The following is a 17,467-nucleotide window of genomic DNA, read 5'->3' as shown; positions in this document are numbered from 1 at the left end:
CTTAAAATGCACAAGTGCCTTGTAGGGGGAAAAAAAATGAAGTGAAAATGCTTTACCAGCTCCAGCATGGGTCAAACACAGTTTGAAGCTGTTTTAATCTTGAGGATTTATTTAAAGTATTGCATTTTCGGTTTAAAATAAGCCTATTAGTCTTGCTTCTGTTCCCTGGCAGTAAGGTGTTTCCCCACTTCTGTGTGTGTGTGTGTGTGTGTGTGTGTGTTGTGTGCGTGTGTTTGTAATCCAGAATGCTCTGGTAGTTGCAAAACTCTTCTAATCACATTTAAATAGAACAGGGTACTATTTAAGTAATCATGTTCATCTAGGTGGAAATACTTTGGAAAGACAAGGAAAAATAGGCACTAGAAATTTCATTCCAAGTCTTGTTTTCTGAAAAACAAGCAAACTAAAAAACATAATACAACTATGGGTAATTAGGACTAAACATTGTATTTGATTAAAGATAAACATTCCCAGTTTATTTCTAATTCTAACAAATATTTCTCATAGTATTGCACTGTCATACTCTGGAAAAAGCAGAGAAGATAATAGCTTAATTAGAAATACTGGCAAAACAACTTCGGGAGGAGCTTTATCTGCCCTCCTCCCTTTTTATTTGCTTAATACTTTCCCCATGGAATTAGCCTCCATTATATTTCCTGGTGATTTAGGCAACCTTGTAATGATAATATGGTCAGTTTTCACATTTTTCATCAGGGCACATTGAGGTTCATTTACTGTCTTCAGCTGTACTTAAAAAGACGCTTCTCATAGCTAAGGCACCAGTAGTAGTTCATTACTATCTGCTGATTTGGGTAATTAAAAGAAATCTCTAAGCTTAAAAATAGACAAAGAGAACTTGTATCATGGGAGAATAATAATCAGTTTAGAAATGACAACCTTGTGTTGTTTTCAGAATAACAGCGGAAAACTAAATTCTCTGAAAATCAAGAATTCTGTTTAACATATTTGTTGTTTTTTTAATGGGAGAAGAGGAAATGGTTATTAACTGATAATTGCAGTCTGTTTCATTTTTATATTTTGGTACTTTTTGTTTTTAACAGAAATACTCAGAGGGGAAAAGGAACCTTTTTTTTTTTTCCACGCTTCTTGAGATAATTTTTAATTACACCAAGAATTCTATAAATTCTGAAAAATTAAATGTTACCATCTATTTGTTTGCTGTGAACGTGAAACCAATAAGCAGTAAGAAAATCTGCATCTTCTCCAAGAAGACAAATCTTGATATAAGTAATACTGAAGTAAGAAGATAAACTTAAAAAAATTCTCGAGAACATAACATCAATTTTTGTGGTTTTTGGTTTCCTTTTTTTTTTTTCCCCCAAATTTGCTCTAGGATATTTCCAGTTAGGAGACTTTTTTGAAGTTTAAAGAAGATTTCCAAAAACTAAATTTTCCAGCTGCTCTGTTAAGAATGCAGAAGGTGTTTATAGTATATACTTCCTCCGTAGATAAAGAGACCTCGCTCAGTTTTCTACTGGGGGTGAATTTCTAGACAAGCCTATGATAGCAGCTGCTTTTTTTTCCCCTTTTCTGGATTTTTGACACTCCACCCCCTCAGACTCAGGTGGGTGTGTGCATTGGCACCAAGCTGCAATAGGATTTTCCCCTGGGTAGTCTGATCTGGAGCTGGGACAGCAGCTGCTGCTGTGGAAAGACCAGCTGGCAAGATGATGGAAGAAATCTCCATTATGGTAGCCTATGACGCCCATGTTTTCAGCCAGCTGCACGACGAAGACTTCCTCACTAGTCTGGTGGCCATCAGCAAGCCCAGGTCTATGGTAGGTGGGGCCTTGCACATTCTTCTCGGGCTGTTATTTCTTTTCTAATATGATAGTTGTACTCGTGTAGCAGTTGAGGCATAACTTCCTAGGAATTAAAATAGAACTATTGCTGTTGACATTGTTACAGCTGCAACAAGGTCTACAGGTTTTCATGGTTTTATTTGTATAAGTAAACACTATTATACCTTAGTAGTACATTTAAGGTGTCCCAGAAGTAAAACCTAGGTTAATGCTTTTTTATGTAGTGAGGTTGAAAGAAGTTTTATAATGCCAAACATAATATTTTCCCATGTGTTTGCCTTGTATGTACATATATGGTTATTAGGTGAGGGCTACCTATATATTTACACATATATAATTCAGTATTTCTGAAGTGGAGCATTTTTACCAGTGGGCCATAACAGAGACATTAAGAATTGAGCTATCTAAAAATCAGATAACTTTCAGTCTTTACATTATTACTAGGAACTATTATAAATATAATTTTAGTTGGGATTTAAATTTGTAACCTTTTTTTTTTAACCATTCTCCAAGAGTCTTAGTTTGCATGTCCTGGCATAATAGAAAAACAAAGTCCTTGCAAATGTTTGTTTCTTCTGTGTAAATGTCATCCTTATATCGGTCATTGATCCATATCTTTTAAACATACTTTCCTGACTGTTGTCATAGTGACCTCTTCTATTCAATAGTACTCATCATAAGCAACAGAATGAGCAATAATAACGATTATCTTACTAGTTGTTTTTGTTTAGTCACTAAGTTGTGTCTGAATCTTGTGACCCCATGGACTATAGCCCGCCAGGCTCCTCTGTCCATAGGATTTCCCCGGCAAGAATACTGGAGTGGGTTGCCATTTCCTCCTCCAGGGGGTCTCCCGACCCAGGGATCAAATCCGTGTCTCCTGTGTCTCCTGATTTGCAGGTGAATTCTTTTACCATTGAGCCACCATCTTACTAGTATGAAACCATAATTCTCTATTCTAAGACATAGGAACCTTAACACAATGTGGCAATTTCTTCAAACAATATATTGTAATTAAAAAAAAAGGTGGAGGGGTAACTCATAGGTTAATTTTCAAAGGCTTAAGGGTAATATTAGCTTGATGCAGTATACTGACCTTGTTTCGGTGTACTGATGACACCATAAAAAAAATCTATAAGGTAGTCAGGGAAAATTTGACCACTAATTAGATATTTAGTAATACTGAGAAGTACTCAGTTTGTGTGTGTGCAGTAATATTTTGATTGTGTTTAAAATGATGATTTAGAGAGATGTATGGATATAGTTAATGATTGTAAACAAGATAGGTAAGGATAGTTAATGTCTGCAAAGATTCAAAATGGTCCAGTAAAGAGGTTGGTGATATGGGTAAAACTAAATGAATAGGTGTTGATAATTTTTGAAACAGAAGAGGAGTACATAGGAATTCATTATACTTTCTCCTTTTGTAAATGTTTTATAGCTACAGTTTAAAAGAATGAGCTAGATCAAAAAAGCAAAGCAAAAACAAAACCATAATATACTTTTCTAAGTGTTCATTTGTACAAAAATATCCAGCCTATTGCATTCTTTTCCTGTTTAATATACATAATTTCTATTTTTATAATTATATGTATTATATGGAGATTATTGTCAATCCTTAGTTAACCATAAATATGTATATATACCAAGTCAGGATAGGTTAGTTCACAGTTGTGAGTAATCTTTAAGCTTCATTTTAGCCATTAATTTTATAATATTCCATCATGAACACTTATCCAGAAAATTCAAAATTCAGTTTCACTGTTTTCTAATGGTCCTTTCAAGGTCCTTTTAAGGGATCTGACCTGAGTCTTCAAAAATGTGTAGGAATTTTACAGGTCAAAGGGGAGAAGAACAAAAACAGAGATGTAAAGTAACCCAATGTAGAGGACAGAAGATGTGGAAGAGGTAGGCAGTGACCAGGTCATGGGGAGCCTCATATACTCAATAAATACAAGACACTTGGGATGTGTGCTTATACACGTACAGAGAGACAGGAAGAGAGAAAATGAATGAATGAATGACTATTGATGTGCTTACCAGGAAACACTCTTCCATATTCTGCATATTGACATATATTATGCCTTGATGCAATTCCAGCTCCCCCTAAGGGGATTTAGCCCAGGAGCTTATTTGACATGAAATTTGGTCACTAGCATGGAAAATCTCAGAGGCATGATAAAGACACAAAATATAGCTCTATACACCGAACTTTTAAATAGTATAAGTGTTAGGATGTTAAATTGATTACAGAACATGCTGGAGATTCTTAGTTCTTTTTATTCGGTTTGAAATTTGAAAGAGTTTATTTACTGGTATCATCTTTTGGAAGTGATAGTTTGGTTTTAGTTTGTCTGGGAAAGTTATACTAAAATTGTGGTAAGATAAAATATTTATTATTTGCTTTTGATTCCATATTGAGTTTTCTGCTTTGTCCGAGATGAATCCTTTAAAAAATCGCATAAAAGGGATAAATACTCAGATTTTCCGCAGTATAAAGTAAATTGCTTCTCAATGTGATTTATTACTGCACTGTAAAGCAAATTACATTCTTACTAACATATAAAATCCCCTGGGTTTAGGTTGACTTTTATAAGGGTATTTAGAAACTTTCCTAGTATAGGATTAATTAATATCTTTCTGTAATTGGACTTTGTTTCATAATGAGAGTTATCTTGATTCCTTAAATGGTAGTAATGCCATTAAGTACAGTGGTTTTGGTGTGGACACTGAATCTTTTCTTGTTCATAAGTAACTCTGTGGCTTTCTGACATCTTTGATGGAGACACGGTGAAAAATAGATCTCCCGACATTGTACACACAAGACTGAAAGAAAATTTGACTAAACCATACTTACTATTACTACATGTGATGTTCAGTTTTTTTTTTCCTGCTCTGTTATATTTGTTTTAAAGATAGTTATGCACAACCATTGATTTCAGAAATGTCTTGATTCACACTTTGCAAATATGGCTGTATCCTGTTGATCCTTTAAAAATGAATGATAATGAAGAAAATCACAGATCCCTTTATATAGGCCCTTTTGATAAAACGGATAAGAAAAAAGGATAAGGAAGTCAGGTATAATCTCTCTTTTATCATCCAGATTATTCATACACACACACAACATAAGGTTATACACATCAATACTGTAGTTGCTAAGATAAGCTAAACAAAAGCCTAGAGTCACGATTATTAGAACTTCAGTTCAGTTCAGTTCAGTCGCTCAGTTGTGTCCGACTCTTTGCAACCCCATGAATCGCAGCACGCCAGGCCTCCCTGTCCATCACCAACTCCTGGAGTTTACTCAAACGCATGCCCATCGAGTCGGTGATGCCATCCAGCCATCTCATCCTCTGTCGTCCCCTTCTCCTCCTGCCCCCAATCCCTCCCAGCATCAGGGTATTTTCCAGTGAGTCATCTCTTCACATGAGGTGGCCAAAGTATTGGAGTTTCAGCTTCAGCATCAGTCCTTCCAATGAACACCCAGGACTGATCTCCTTTAGGATGGACTGGTTGGATCTCCTTGCAGTCCAAGGGACTTTCAAGAGTTTTCTCCAACACCACAGTTCGAAAGCATCAATTTTTCAGCACTCAGCTTTCTTCACAGTCCAACTCTCACATCCATACATGACCACTGGAAAAACCATAGCCTTTACTAGATGGACCTTTGTTGGCAAAGTAATGTCTCTGCTTTTTAATATGGTGTCTAGGTTGGTCATAGCTTTCCTCCCAAGGAGTAAGTGTCTTTTAATTTCATGGCTGCAGTCACCATCTGCAGTGATTTTGGAGCCAAAAAAAATAAAGTCTGACACTGCTTCCACTGTTACCCCGTCTATTTGCCATGAAGTGATGGGACCAGATGCCATGATCTTAGTTTTCTGAATGTTGGGCTTTAAGCCAACTTTTTCACTCTCCTCTTTCACTTTCATCAAGAGGCTTTTTAGTTCCTCTTCACTTTCTGCCATAAGGGTGGTATTAGAACTTAGGAACTTGTAAATTACAGCGTAAATAAGTTGGTATGTAAGGTGAAAATCCAGTCTAATCAAAATGACTCAGAAGCATTGAGAAAGCTACCTCATTGGACACAGTATTCTTGCCTTTCCTTAAATCCAACAGCTTGGTTTTCCTTTTGTTGTTCATTGGCTGAAATTAACTCTTTCATTTTGAGAAAAAATTGTACCCGTTTCCTCATCCTCCGCTTATTGCAAGGTGCTCACACAAGAATGATAACAACCAATAATAACAACCGAAGGAGGGAGACTCTTAAGTTTTCCTCAGTCAGGGCCTTCTGTCTCCTAGTGGAACCACCAGTGTTCTTCTCTACCATGTCCACCGTTTCTAATTATTTTTATACTTGACTAGTGTAAATAAAGGGAAAAGATCACACCTGTTACATTTGTTATGCATTCCAGAAGGAAGCTTTGAATATGTATTTAAATTCAGAATGTATGATTTAATGTTTAAAAATGAATAAACCTAATAACCAATGCATAGTCTGTCAAGCTTGTGTATTTCAGGTTAAATGTTAACTTAAGTTCTGCTGAATTATTTCAACTTTTTAATCTATAATGAAGGGAACGTTGTTTTATCCAGTATGTAATGTTATAAACATTTTGGGATTACTGCAATATGCTGGGTATGAATAGAGTATCCTTTACCCAAAGATCTCATATTAAAATAAAAGAGACAAGCAAAATCAATATTTATGGGGGTGATATTTACTGTTATTGGGTAGAATGAAGTAGAGAATAGTTACTCAGTGTGGAGGCAGAATTCCAAAGGGGATGGAAGCAATTAATTGAAGCTTTGAAGGCTGAGCAGGTGTTTGCCAGCGAGTGGAAAGTAGTAGGGCCTTTCTGAGCCGGGTGAAAACAGCTTGTGCAAAGGCTGAGGGATTAACTATTTCAGAGGCTTTAAGGTTATAAGGTTCCCAGTTCAAGTTTTACATCTGCTGCTTACTGAAAAATTACTTAGTTTCTCTAAGCATCTGAATGAGGGATATAGTAGCATTACATTACTTGGTTATTTCAAGGATTAAAAGCATTTAGGAGTGAAAGCTCTAATTGTCTCCCCTTGTAACTGCCTGAAGAGAGCCTAAAGGATGAGTATGGTGAGTAGATAAGGCATCATAGGGATGTGGAAGAAGGCGTTGTTGTTTAGTTGATAAGCTGTGTCCGACTCTTTGCGACCCCATGGACTGTAGCCTGCCAGGCTCCTCTGTCCATGAGTTTTCCCAGGCAAGGATATTGGAGTGGGTTGCCACTTCCTTCTCCAGGGGATCTTCCTGACCCAGGGATCAAACCCACATCTCCTGCATTGGCAGGCAGTTCTTTACCACTGAGCCACCAGGGAAGCCCATGGAAGAAGGCAAGGGGTGGACAAATGTACTAGTTGGGTTGCCCTAGTGAATTGCTTTGTTTGGTAGGGGGTCACTATTAGGATATCAGTCTTGTAGAAAACTTGAAGTCTGTTGCCATGAAGATGGTATAGAACAGTGGTCCCCAACCTTTTTGACACCAGGGACCTGTTTTATCAGACAGAGTGTAGGGGATGGTCTGGGGGTAGTTCAAGTACATTAGATTTATTGTGTACTTCATTTCTGTTATTATTACATCAGCTCCGCCTCAGATCATCAAGCTTTAGATCCCAGAGGCTGGGGACCCCTGCTGTAGAAGAGCTTAGATTTGAACCTCAGGATGGTGAGAAGGCAATGTGGCATTAATTATAGGGATTTATATGGGTGAGACCATCTGCTGAGTAGATATATCAATTATTGCAGGAATGGGCAGTAACGGATTGACAGGCGCCACATTGCCCATGGAGAAAAATTTTAAAGGTCATTACAGCAGGTAAAAAGAATTGACAAGAGTTTGGAGTTCTTGACACTTCAGCAGCAAAAGTGTAAAGAAAGAAATTCGCCCAGGCACAATGCTCAGTTCTTGTAGTGGATAGGTACAGTAGAATTACTTAGGAAGCAGCAGCAGCTGATCTATACATGAAGAGTAAATGATTGAGATAAATTGTAAATTACTGTCATGTAAACTTTCCACCTTATAAAATTAAAATTGGAAAGATTGTTACTATTGTCAGCTTGAATAGGAAAGTTGGATATTAAGACATGTAATGGAGAAAAGATGGCCCATTTTGGCTTTATTGTGTTCCACATCTAGAAATTCTAGATCACAGCATCACTGTAAGAGACTTGGTTGTTCAGTGGTTTGTCCATTAACAAAAGCTTTTTACCCAGACTAGCACATGTTTATACTCGATTAGCACTGGATATAATGTTCTTAGCAGACAGATACCAGCTTAGCAGCTCTGCACCAGGGAAAGAAGGGAGGTCTTCAGGGAGCTACAGTTTCTGTTGTATAACTGGGAGATGAGGGTGAGCTTTCTGAAATGACTTCCTCCTTATCAGGTTGGCACATAAATTTCATCTCACATGCCAAATTAAAAAGAAAAAAAATTTAGAGCAATTCCTTGTACCAGAGATGGAGAAAAGAATGAAATCAGTAGTTGTTTCTCAATCCTCATTCTGTATACAAAAATATTGATTAGAATAAAGCTATTGACTCATCCATATTTTTTAATGTTATTATCTGAATATTTTACATTCTGATTGTTATTTCAGTGAACATATTTTGGTAGTATTTCATCATCTTCAGTTTAGCACAGGAAGCCATATCCTCCCTCATTTGGTTTATCAGTTTTGATATAAGTTAAGATTCTTACAGTTGCAGGTAGTAAAATCTTGAGCTGTCTTAAACAAGAAGCAGAATTTATCATGTGGGCACTAGGGGATGTTCCTTTAAACACAAGAGCAGGAGTTCAGCATGGCTAGTAGTGGCAAACATTTTCCATTATCTCTTGCCATCTAATTAGCTTGTCTCTTTGCGTCTATTTTATCTCTTTCCCCAAGTTCTTTGCTTTTTCATTCCCATTGCAGAATGTAGCTGCCATACAGCATTCAAATTTATAGTTCTGTCATTTGCAGAGTTAAGTTGTTACCCATTAATCACACCTCTAGATTCTTCAGGGAGAATCTGAGTGATGGGGAAGGTAACATAGCCTAGAGATGAGCCCAAAAGCCAAAGTGTCTGGGTCAAATCCCACTTCACCACCAATTAGCTCATTTACTTGGGGCAGGTTACTTGACCTCTCTGAGTTTCCTTTCTCTCATCTGTGAATTGGAAGCATGTTAAAAGTATCTTATAGGCTTAAATCAGTTAATACATTAAAGCATTTAAGAATACCCAGCACATAGTAAGAGGTATATGTGTATGGATTAATATAATTCCAAACTGATTCTTCCTTTACACAGTCTTGAAATAAGAGATTAACATTTAGCAGGACTTAATTAATTCACTTTCTAAAGCTCACTTAGGTTGTTTTGCTATTAAATATGAAATGATTGAACCAGCTGCTACGACAGTCGTTAGAAATCCTGTTTCAGATGTTGAGAAGTTATCTTCTATACTTGATTCTGGGAGTGGGGTTGATTTGTGAGTTAATTCAAAATATCTTTTTGGAGTTGTTATAGGAGCAATTGACATGAAATATATAATACCTAGTTTTTGTTTTGTAAAATCATAGCTTGTCCACAATGACTGAAAAATCTTATTCTAGTTTTTTATTTCTTTTAGCACCCATATTTGCATTCAGTTGAATATTTAATTAAAAATATTCATTGATCTACTCCTGTGTGCTGTACTGTATTCTTGGCCCTGGGAATCTAGGTGTGAGGTAGAAAGACCTGTATCAATTGCAAATCTTATATTATTTGGAGAGGTAAGACATGAATATTAGCTAATGATAACACTTATCAGCCAGTGATAAGTATTATGCAGAGACTTAAAATGGAATGGTATAATTAAATTGTTTAATTAGAGGCTTTATGCTGGGTAATCAGTGAGTGCCTCACTGGTGTCATTTGAGATCTGAATGCCATCCAAGGGAAAATAAGGGAAAAAAGAATGGCTCAGGCAGAGGAAACCTCTGAGAGAAAGCCCCAAAGTGGTACAGAGCTTGATATGTTAACAAAGTCACAAATAATACAGTAGATTATTACCTATATTCATAATTTTGATTTCAGAGGTTCAGGAAAATATAGATATTTTTCTATCTAAGGTCAAGGACATTGTATTCTGTCCACAATTTCCTAACATAACATTGTAAAAAGAAATTCTTTTTTTAGGGCCCCCTGCACTGCATGTGCCATCTTAGTTCCCTGACAAGGGGTCGAGTCCCTGTCCCCTGCAGTGGAAATGCGGCACCTTAACCACTGCACTGCCATGGAAGTCCCCCCTAACATAACATTTAACTTACATTTTCTGAGACATAAAGGCTTTAGGTAACTTTTCCTTTCCTTATGACTGCCTTGGAGAAATTTGACTATGCCTGGCAGTTTCTCTCTTCTCCTCCTTTGTTGTTCAGTTGCTCAGTCATGTCCAGCTCTTTGTGACCCCGTGGACTGCAGCACGCCAGGCTTCCCTGTCCTTCACTATCTCCCAGAGTTTGCTCAAATTCATGTCCATTGAGTCAATGATGCCATTCAAACATCTCATCCTCTGTCACCCCGGTTCTCCTCCTGCCCTCAATCTTTCCGAGCTTATGGCTCTTTTCCAATGAGCCTGCTCTTAAAAATACTTGTGTGATTGTTTGACTCGTCTCTCACTAACCCATAACCTCCGTGAGAACAGGGCTGTGTCTGTTTTTGTATACCACTATATCGCTAGCCCAGCATTGTGCCTGGTGCTTTATATGCTCTCTGTACATAGTTAATCGATAGTATTGGTGGGGGGGAAGAAGTGTATATGTATAAAAGAAGCATATGTGTAATCATGGTCTGCAGTGGATAATGTTTGTAATGATTCAGTTCAGTCGCTCTGTCATGTCCAACTCTTTGTAACCCTGTGGACGCCAGGCAACACGCCAGGCTTCCCTGTCCATCACCAATTCCTGGAGCTTGCTCAAACTCATGTCCACTGCGTCAGTGGTGCCATCCAACCATCTGATCCTCTGTCGTCCCCTTCTCCTCCTGCCTTCAATCTTTCCCAGTATCAGGGTCTTTTCCAGTGAATTAGTTCTTTGCATCAGGTGGCCAAAGTATTGGAGCTTTAGCTTCAGTGTAAATCCTTCCAATGAATATTTAGGACTGATTTCTTTTATGATCGACTGGTTTGATCTCCTTGCAGTCCAAGGGACTCTCAAAATGATTGGATACCTTCATAAGATAGGAAAGGTTATTTCAAAATATTTTTATCCTTAGAGCTTCATACTAAATTCTTGTAAAATTTACTGTAGAATTAATTAGTTTAGAGTCTAGTTGAATGGGCTTCCCTGGTGGCTCAGGTGGTAAAGAATCCGCCTGCAATGCAGGAGACCTGGGTTCGATCCCTGGGTTGGGAAGATCCCCTGGAGAAGGGAAGGCTACCCACTCCAGTATTCTTGCCTGGAGAATTCCATGGACAGAGAAATCTGGCAGGCTACAGTCCATGGGGTCGCAACGAGTCAGACACGAGTGAGCGACTTTCACACACACACTAGTTGAATAGTTAAATAATAGTTTTTAACTGTTTAAAAAAATAATGCATTGCTTATTTCTTTAGCTTATTCAGAGATTCATTGAACGTGCATACTTCCTACGGGCAATGCCCTGTGTTAACCTTTAAGCTATCTTCAAAGAGACAACAGTCTAATCTGGAAGAGAGCCTTTGCTTGGTGTGCCTGTCACATGGGGTGTGTGCCCGGGGCCTCGCTGAAATGAATATTCTCTCTGCTCCCCTGAGCTGTACCTTGCAGGTTGTTTTTATTTCTCTTCACTTGGCACAGAATATCTGCAGTCTGGTGTTCTCATGAATGAATAAAGGAGTTGATGGAAAAGACAGTATGGGAAATACAGATACTATCAAAAGAAATGAACATTTTTTAGCACTTTGATTTTTAAACTTTTACAGTTTTACCTTTTGAATAAGTAGTACATTCACATGGTTTAAAATTTCAATACATATAAAATAGCGTCCAGTGAAATTGTTCCTGTTGTCCCAGTGGTGCTCTTCTTTTTCAGAAATATTTTATTCAGATACAAGCAAATTGGTGTGTGTTCCTCCCCTCTCTTTTTACAGAAATTTTGGCATCCCATTCATGTCCTGTACTTTGCTTTTCCATATATGTTAGAAATTCTTCTATGTCAGTACATCAAGGATTCCTTATGCAGTTGATAGATGCATAGTATTTCATTGTATGAAATTTTGTAATATGTTTGACCAGCTCCCAATGTATGTGTATTTAGAGTTGTTCCCAGTATTTTGTTGCTACAAACTGGTGCAGTAAATAACCTTTTGCGTGTCATTTCACAAAAGTGTTAGAATATCCATATATCCAGTTCCTGGGGGTAGAATCACTGGGTTGAAGGGTATGTGCATTTTGTAATTTTGATATATAAGCCGAATTGCTGTCCTTCAAAGATGTGTCGTTTCACCCGCCAGCAGAGCATATCTGTGCCCTTTTAAAGGTGAAAACTTTTGATTAACATTCTAAAGAAAAAATGGAAAATTTTTAGGTCGTTAAATGGAGAAGAAAGATGTTACAGATGAAGAGAAGAGCACTTTGAGAAGCACACAGGAGAAACAGCATGTCTGGGAATTTTATCCTGTTTGATCTAGCTATAATATGAGAGGAAGGCCAGGAAGTGGTAAGAAAATAGGTGTTGGTCATGGAGGATTTTGTGTGTAATGCTAAGGGAGCGATATTTTCGTTCTATAGATGAAGGTTTTGAGTAGGAAAATGATGTACTAAAGTTGATTAATACATATTACAGAAAGAATAGCTGTTTGTATCATTTATTTAAAGGGAAGCATACCAAATAGCTCTACTCCCTAAAGATCTTGCAACTTAGTTTTTTATCGTTAATGAGTAAAATAATGTTGATTATACAATAAAATTTGGGAAAAAATATAAATAAATAATAAAAGGCAGAAATTACTAATAATTTTACCACTCAGAAATTCTATCCAAAGAACTCTTGTGGTCCTTAAAACAATGAAGGAGAATCAATATATGTATTAGGTTAGAAAAGACAGTGATTTCCAAAGACAACCACTTGTTAAGAGTTGTTATTTCTCCCAGAAAGGAGAAGAGAAAAAGGGGTAATTTACAGCATAGTTGTTAATGTAAGCATATAAAATGAAGGCCTTATCTTAAACATATAGGTGCCTATTAGAGACAAAGAACCATTTTTGTTTTCTTTAAGGACCTTTGTTGTTTTTCAGTCACTCAATTGTTTCTGACTCTTTGTGACCCCATGGACTGCAGCATGCCAGGCTTCCCTGTCCTTCACTCTCCCAGAGCTTGTTCAAACTTACATCCATTGAGTAGGTGATGCCATCCAACCATCTCATCCTCTGTCATCCCCTTTTCCTCCTACCTTCAATCTTTCCCAGCATCAGGGTCTTTTCTAGTGAGTTGGCTCTTCACATCAGATGATCAAAGTATTGGAGCTTCAGCATCAGTCCTTCCAATGAATATTCAGGACTGATTTCTTTTATGATTGACTGGTTGGATCTCCTTGCAGTCCAAGGGACTCTCAAGAGTCTTCTCCAACATCTTACTACAAACCTTTAAGTTTGTATACATGTAACCTGATTACATGTATTGTTTTTCCTCTTTATGACATTTCATTGGCAGGTACTTCTCTAATTAGGATCTCAGCAATTATCAGCCATGCAAAATGTCTGCTAAGTTTCAGAAAGCTGGAGTGCACTGTTCATACTCAGGAGTTCTCTTATGGAATAATCCTAGTAGTTTTAGTAACCAGGTCTTCCTTTTGTAGGGTCCACTGAAACAGTTTGTGGCAGATCCTTTCCAGGCTGTTCTTTGAAAACAGGATTTGAGAACATCATTTCCGAGTCACTATTGTTCTCTTTAAATGCATGTGTCCTACCAGTGCATGCTTCAGAAGTACATTAAAATAGCTTCAAATAATTTTTCCCTCCTTGATTAGATCCTAAGAATTATGAGGGGAAGAGGAGGAAGGTCCTAGGTGCATTTACTGAACTATCTGTTGGAGAACTCCAAACTGGTAGATTGTGACAATAATTTTGGTGTTTTGGGATTCAATATATTCCAAGATAGTGGTAAAACTCATACAGTATGTGATAAATGCTGCAATCAGCAAAATCTCTTAATTGTCAAAAGGTGACTTTTGGTTAGAAGCCCAAAAGCTCTGCAGTGCTCTCTAACCTAACAGTCACACTTACATTAATTTGACTCCTTCATGTGAAATGATCATTTTTATTGCTCTTGCCTAAAAGGTGCAAATTGCTCTCTCTCTTGGGTGTAGGCTGTTGAGCTTTCTTCTTATTAAAGAGACAGTAAATGTATCTTCCATTTAAAGGATTAATGTCATCTGTAAATGTGTACTCTAATTTGTCATTGAATTGAACTCTTCGAAGAAGATATGAAAAACAAGGGATAGCTTAGGACCCACGACTCTTGCTCATGAATGAAATGTTTTGAAGGACCAGCCTTTCCAATGATGGAAGGGTGCAGAGAGGATATGAGAGAAGACTGCAGTACACCAGAATATATTTTGTCTCTAACCAAGATGGCCACGACTGAGTTGGCTGGACTCACGAGTTCCTTTTTCTCCTACAAAGGACTTTTACCTATTTCTTCAGGAAGTGGGTACTCTTCTGTAATCATTGATGGAAATGGAATTTAGCACACTGCATTTGATGCAAGGCGGTTGACACTGGACCCAGGGGAGAAAAGAGATCATTTGTTAACAGACACTTGCCAAGACACAAGGACATTTTTTCAAACCCTACCAAGTCAAAACATGGTAGATATTCTACAAAATTGAGCAAATAAGTAATTGGAATAACTAAATGAAAACTATTCATTTCTGTTAATTAGAAACAAGAGAAACTGTCCTGTGAATTTTCCAGAATTAAGAATACTGAAAATATTTAAAGGATATACAAATTTCTAGTGATATTGATATCCCACAGTAAATTACCACGTCTCCCCTAAGCAATCTTCAAGGGAAAAACAGAAATAAGAACTATGTAAAATAAAGGTACTAATTCCATCTGGAGTGAAATGAAGGCATTCAGCCTACTCAATCTTTCAAACTATGTAGAAGTTTTTTTTTTTTAATATATTAAACATGATATAAAATGACTGTGAATTCATACTGAAAAATTTCACTCACCAGTGACCTATTTAGACCAAACCCATAGGTTTCAGCTTGCTTCTGGCTGCAGGAGCCAGGGCCCAGCCGTGCAGGACGAGTGTGACATGGACTGGGTGACCACAGCACTGCTGCTGTTGGACTGGTCCACCTTTCTCTAAGCACCTCTAGAGCCCAGCTGCTTGTGTAGATCCTCGGTCTTCCCTAGCTTTAGAGAATTTTTTGTAGGACAGTAAGGTACTTGTCTTCGGTACCCTTACAAAGGGAAAGAATTAATTTCCTTTATTGACTATGCACTGATTTCATGTTAGGAGACTTAGAGTAAGAATAGAAAATTAGTAGACTCACAAATTAAGATGAAAGGGGATTGACATAATAAGGAACGTAAGGCTCGGGGTCCACAAGTTCTATAGTATTATAACAAGTTCCATGGTATTATATTTCATCTTCTTTTATTATTTGTTTATTTTTAATTGACAGATAATTGCTTTACAGAGTTTTGTTCTCTGTCAAACCTCAACATGAGTCAGCCATCAGTTCAGTTCAGTCGCTCATTCATGTCTGACTCTTTGCGTCCCCATGAATTGCAGCACTCCAGGCCTCCCTATCCATCACCAACTCCTGGAGTTTACTCAAACTAATGTCCATTGAGTCGGTGATGCCATCCAGCCATCTCATCCTCTGTCGTCCCCTTCTTCCCCTGCCCTCAATCCCTCCCAGCATCAGGGTCTTTTCCAGTGAGTCAACTCTTCACATCAGGTGGCCAAAGTATTGGAGTTTTAGCTTCAGCATAGGTATACATATATCCTGGGTTTCATCTTAATAGTGATAAAATGATACAATAAAAAGAATCACATTATTTTTAAACTTTATTTAATTCAATTAACTAATTATTCTTTTTTTTAAGTCATTTAACCTTCACAACAAAACTTTAGGCTTATTTTACAGATGGTCAGGCTGAAGCAGGGGTTCAGAAGATAGCTCAAGGATACACTGCAAGAAAGTAGCAAAGTCAGAATTTGAACGCAGGCTCCCTGGCTCCGGGACAGTGTTCTTAATCATTATTCAAAATGCATGGCATTAAAAAAAAAAGATAAAATGTTTTATTTGTGTTCAAAACAAAACAAAATACATGGCATTATGCTTGGTTCTCACTCATTAGTTATTATACTATAAGTATAATACTATACTTATAGTTATTATATAAGTTATTGTATAACCTTGAGATTATATATCCCTTTGATTATCAGAATCCTGAACTTTTCTACACCTAAACAGTTTCTAAGGAAGATGGTAAGTTAGACGTTAAATCTATAATTAGAGTTTGTTTAATTTCTTGAAGGTGAATGATTGCTCTAACAGCGATCGGCCCTGTTATTTACTGTCTTTCGGGTGTGTGGATATTAAGGTAAACATGCTTCAGTTCAGTTCAGTTGTGTCTGACTCTTTGCGACCTCATGAACTGCAGCACGCCAGGCCTCCCTGTCCATCACCAACTCCTGGAGTCCACCCAAACCCATGTCTGCTGTGTCGGTGATGCCATCCAACCATCTCATCCTCTGTCATCCTCTTCTCCTCCCGCCCTCAATCTTTCCCAGCATCAGAGTCTTTTCCAATGAGTCAGCTCTTTGCATCAGGTGGCCAAAGTATTGGAGTTTCAGCTTCAACATCAGTCCTACCAATGAACACCCAGGACTGATCTCCTTTAGGATGGACTGGTTGGATCTCTTTGCAGTCCAAGAGACTCTCAAGAGTCTTCTCCAGCACCACAGTTCAAAAGCATGCTTACCTAAATTCTAAAAGCTCCATGTTTGACTCGGAGTTCTATACATGAAAAGATTCTTCCGTTAGCAGGCATGCTTACAATGAATAAGTAAAGCAGTTAATAGTTTTGTCTGTTTTGAATTTCCCTAATTGTGTAGAAGGCATATGCTAACAAGGAAGTTATTGTTTGAATGTGGAACTGCTGCCGTCTTACTTGAATCTCACTTTTCAGTCTATTTATTCAAATATGTCTGTGAACTTACTGTTGTAATGGAAAAAAAAAACTTTGATAGTCCAGAAACTGGCACTTTAGAAGAAGATTGGACAGGTACAAAAATGACTTATACTAAAAATTATCTTAAGTGAAGTGAAGTTGCTCAGTCGTGTCTGACTCTTTGCGACCCCATGGATTGTAGCCCACCAGGCTCCTCCATCCATGGAATTTTCCAGGCAAGAGTACTGGAGTGGGTTGCCATTTCCTTCTCCAGGGGATCTTCCTGACCCAGGGATCGAACCCGGGTCTCCCACATTGCAAGCAGACGCTTTACCGTCTGAGCCACCAGCTTCATTTATCTTAAATGAAGGGTACTTAATTATACAAAGGCAATCTATTTTTTGGTAGCTTGTGTATCAAATGTATAGAGGGCCCAGCGTGGATAGCTAGCATTTTGGCTGACAGATTCAG

At 37.7% G+C, this 17,467-nt stretch overlaps 1 protein-coding gene across 6 annotated transcripts in view; it reads left to right on the top strand.

The window, feature by feature from the left end:
* The window catches only part of RABGAP1L (RAB GTPase activating protein 1 like), a 669,536-nt gene that overhangs the window by 581,707 nt on the left and 70,362 nt on the right, over window positions 1-17,467 (top strand). For 2 of the 6 annotated variants that reach the window (XM_043484712.1, XM_043484714.1), the window contains exon 2: window positions 1,062-1,799. The exons of the other annotated variants lie outside the window; for them this stretch is intronic. In XM_043484712.1, coding sequence (XP_043340647.1) covers window positions 1,689-1,799 — 111 coding nt within the window. In that variant the 5' untranslated portion in view covers window positions 1,062-1,688. The remainder of the gene's footprint in view (window positions 1-1,061; window positions 1,800-17,467) is intronic. 6 annotated transcript variants of the gene reach the window in all.

Source organism: Cervus canadensis, chromosome 13 (genome assembly GCF_019320065.1).
Source record: "Cervus canadensis isolate Bull #8, Minnesota chromosome 13, ASM1932006v1, whole genome shotgun sequence".
NCBI classification, from domain to species: Eukaryota; Metazoa; Chordata; class Mammalia; order Artiodactyla; family Cervidae; genus Cervus; species Cervus canadensis.
The sequence above is the reverse complement of the archived record's forward strand: the minus strand, read 5'-3'. Positions and strand labels throughout refer to the sequence as shown.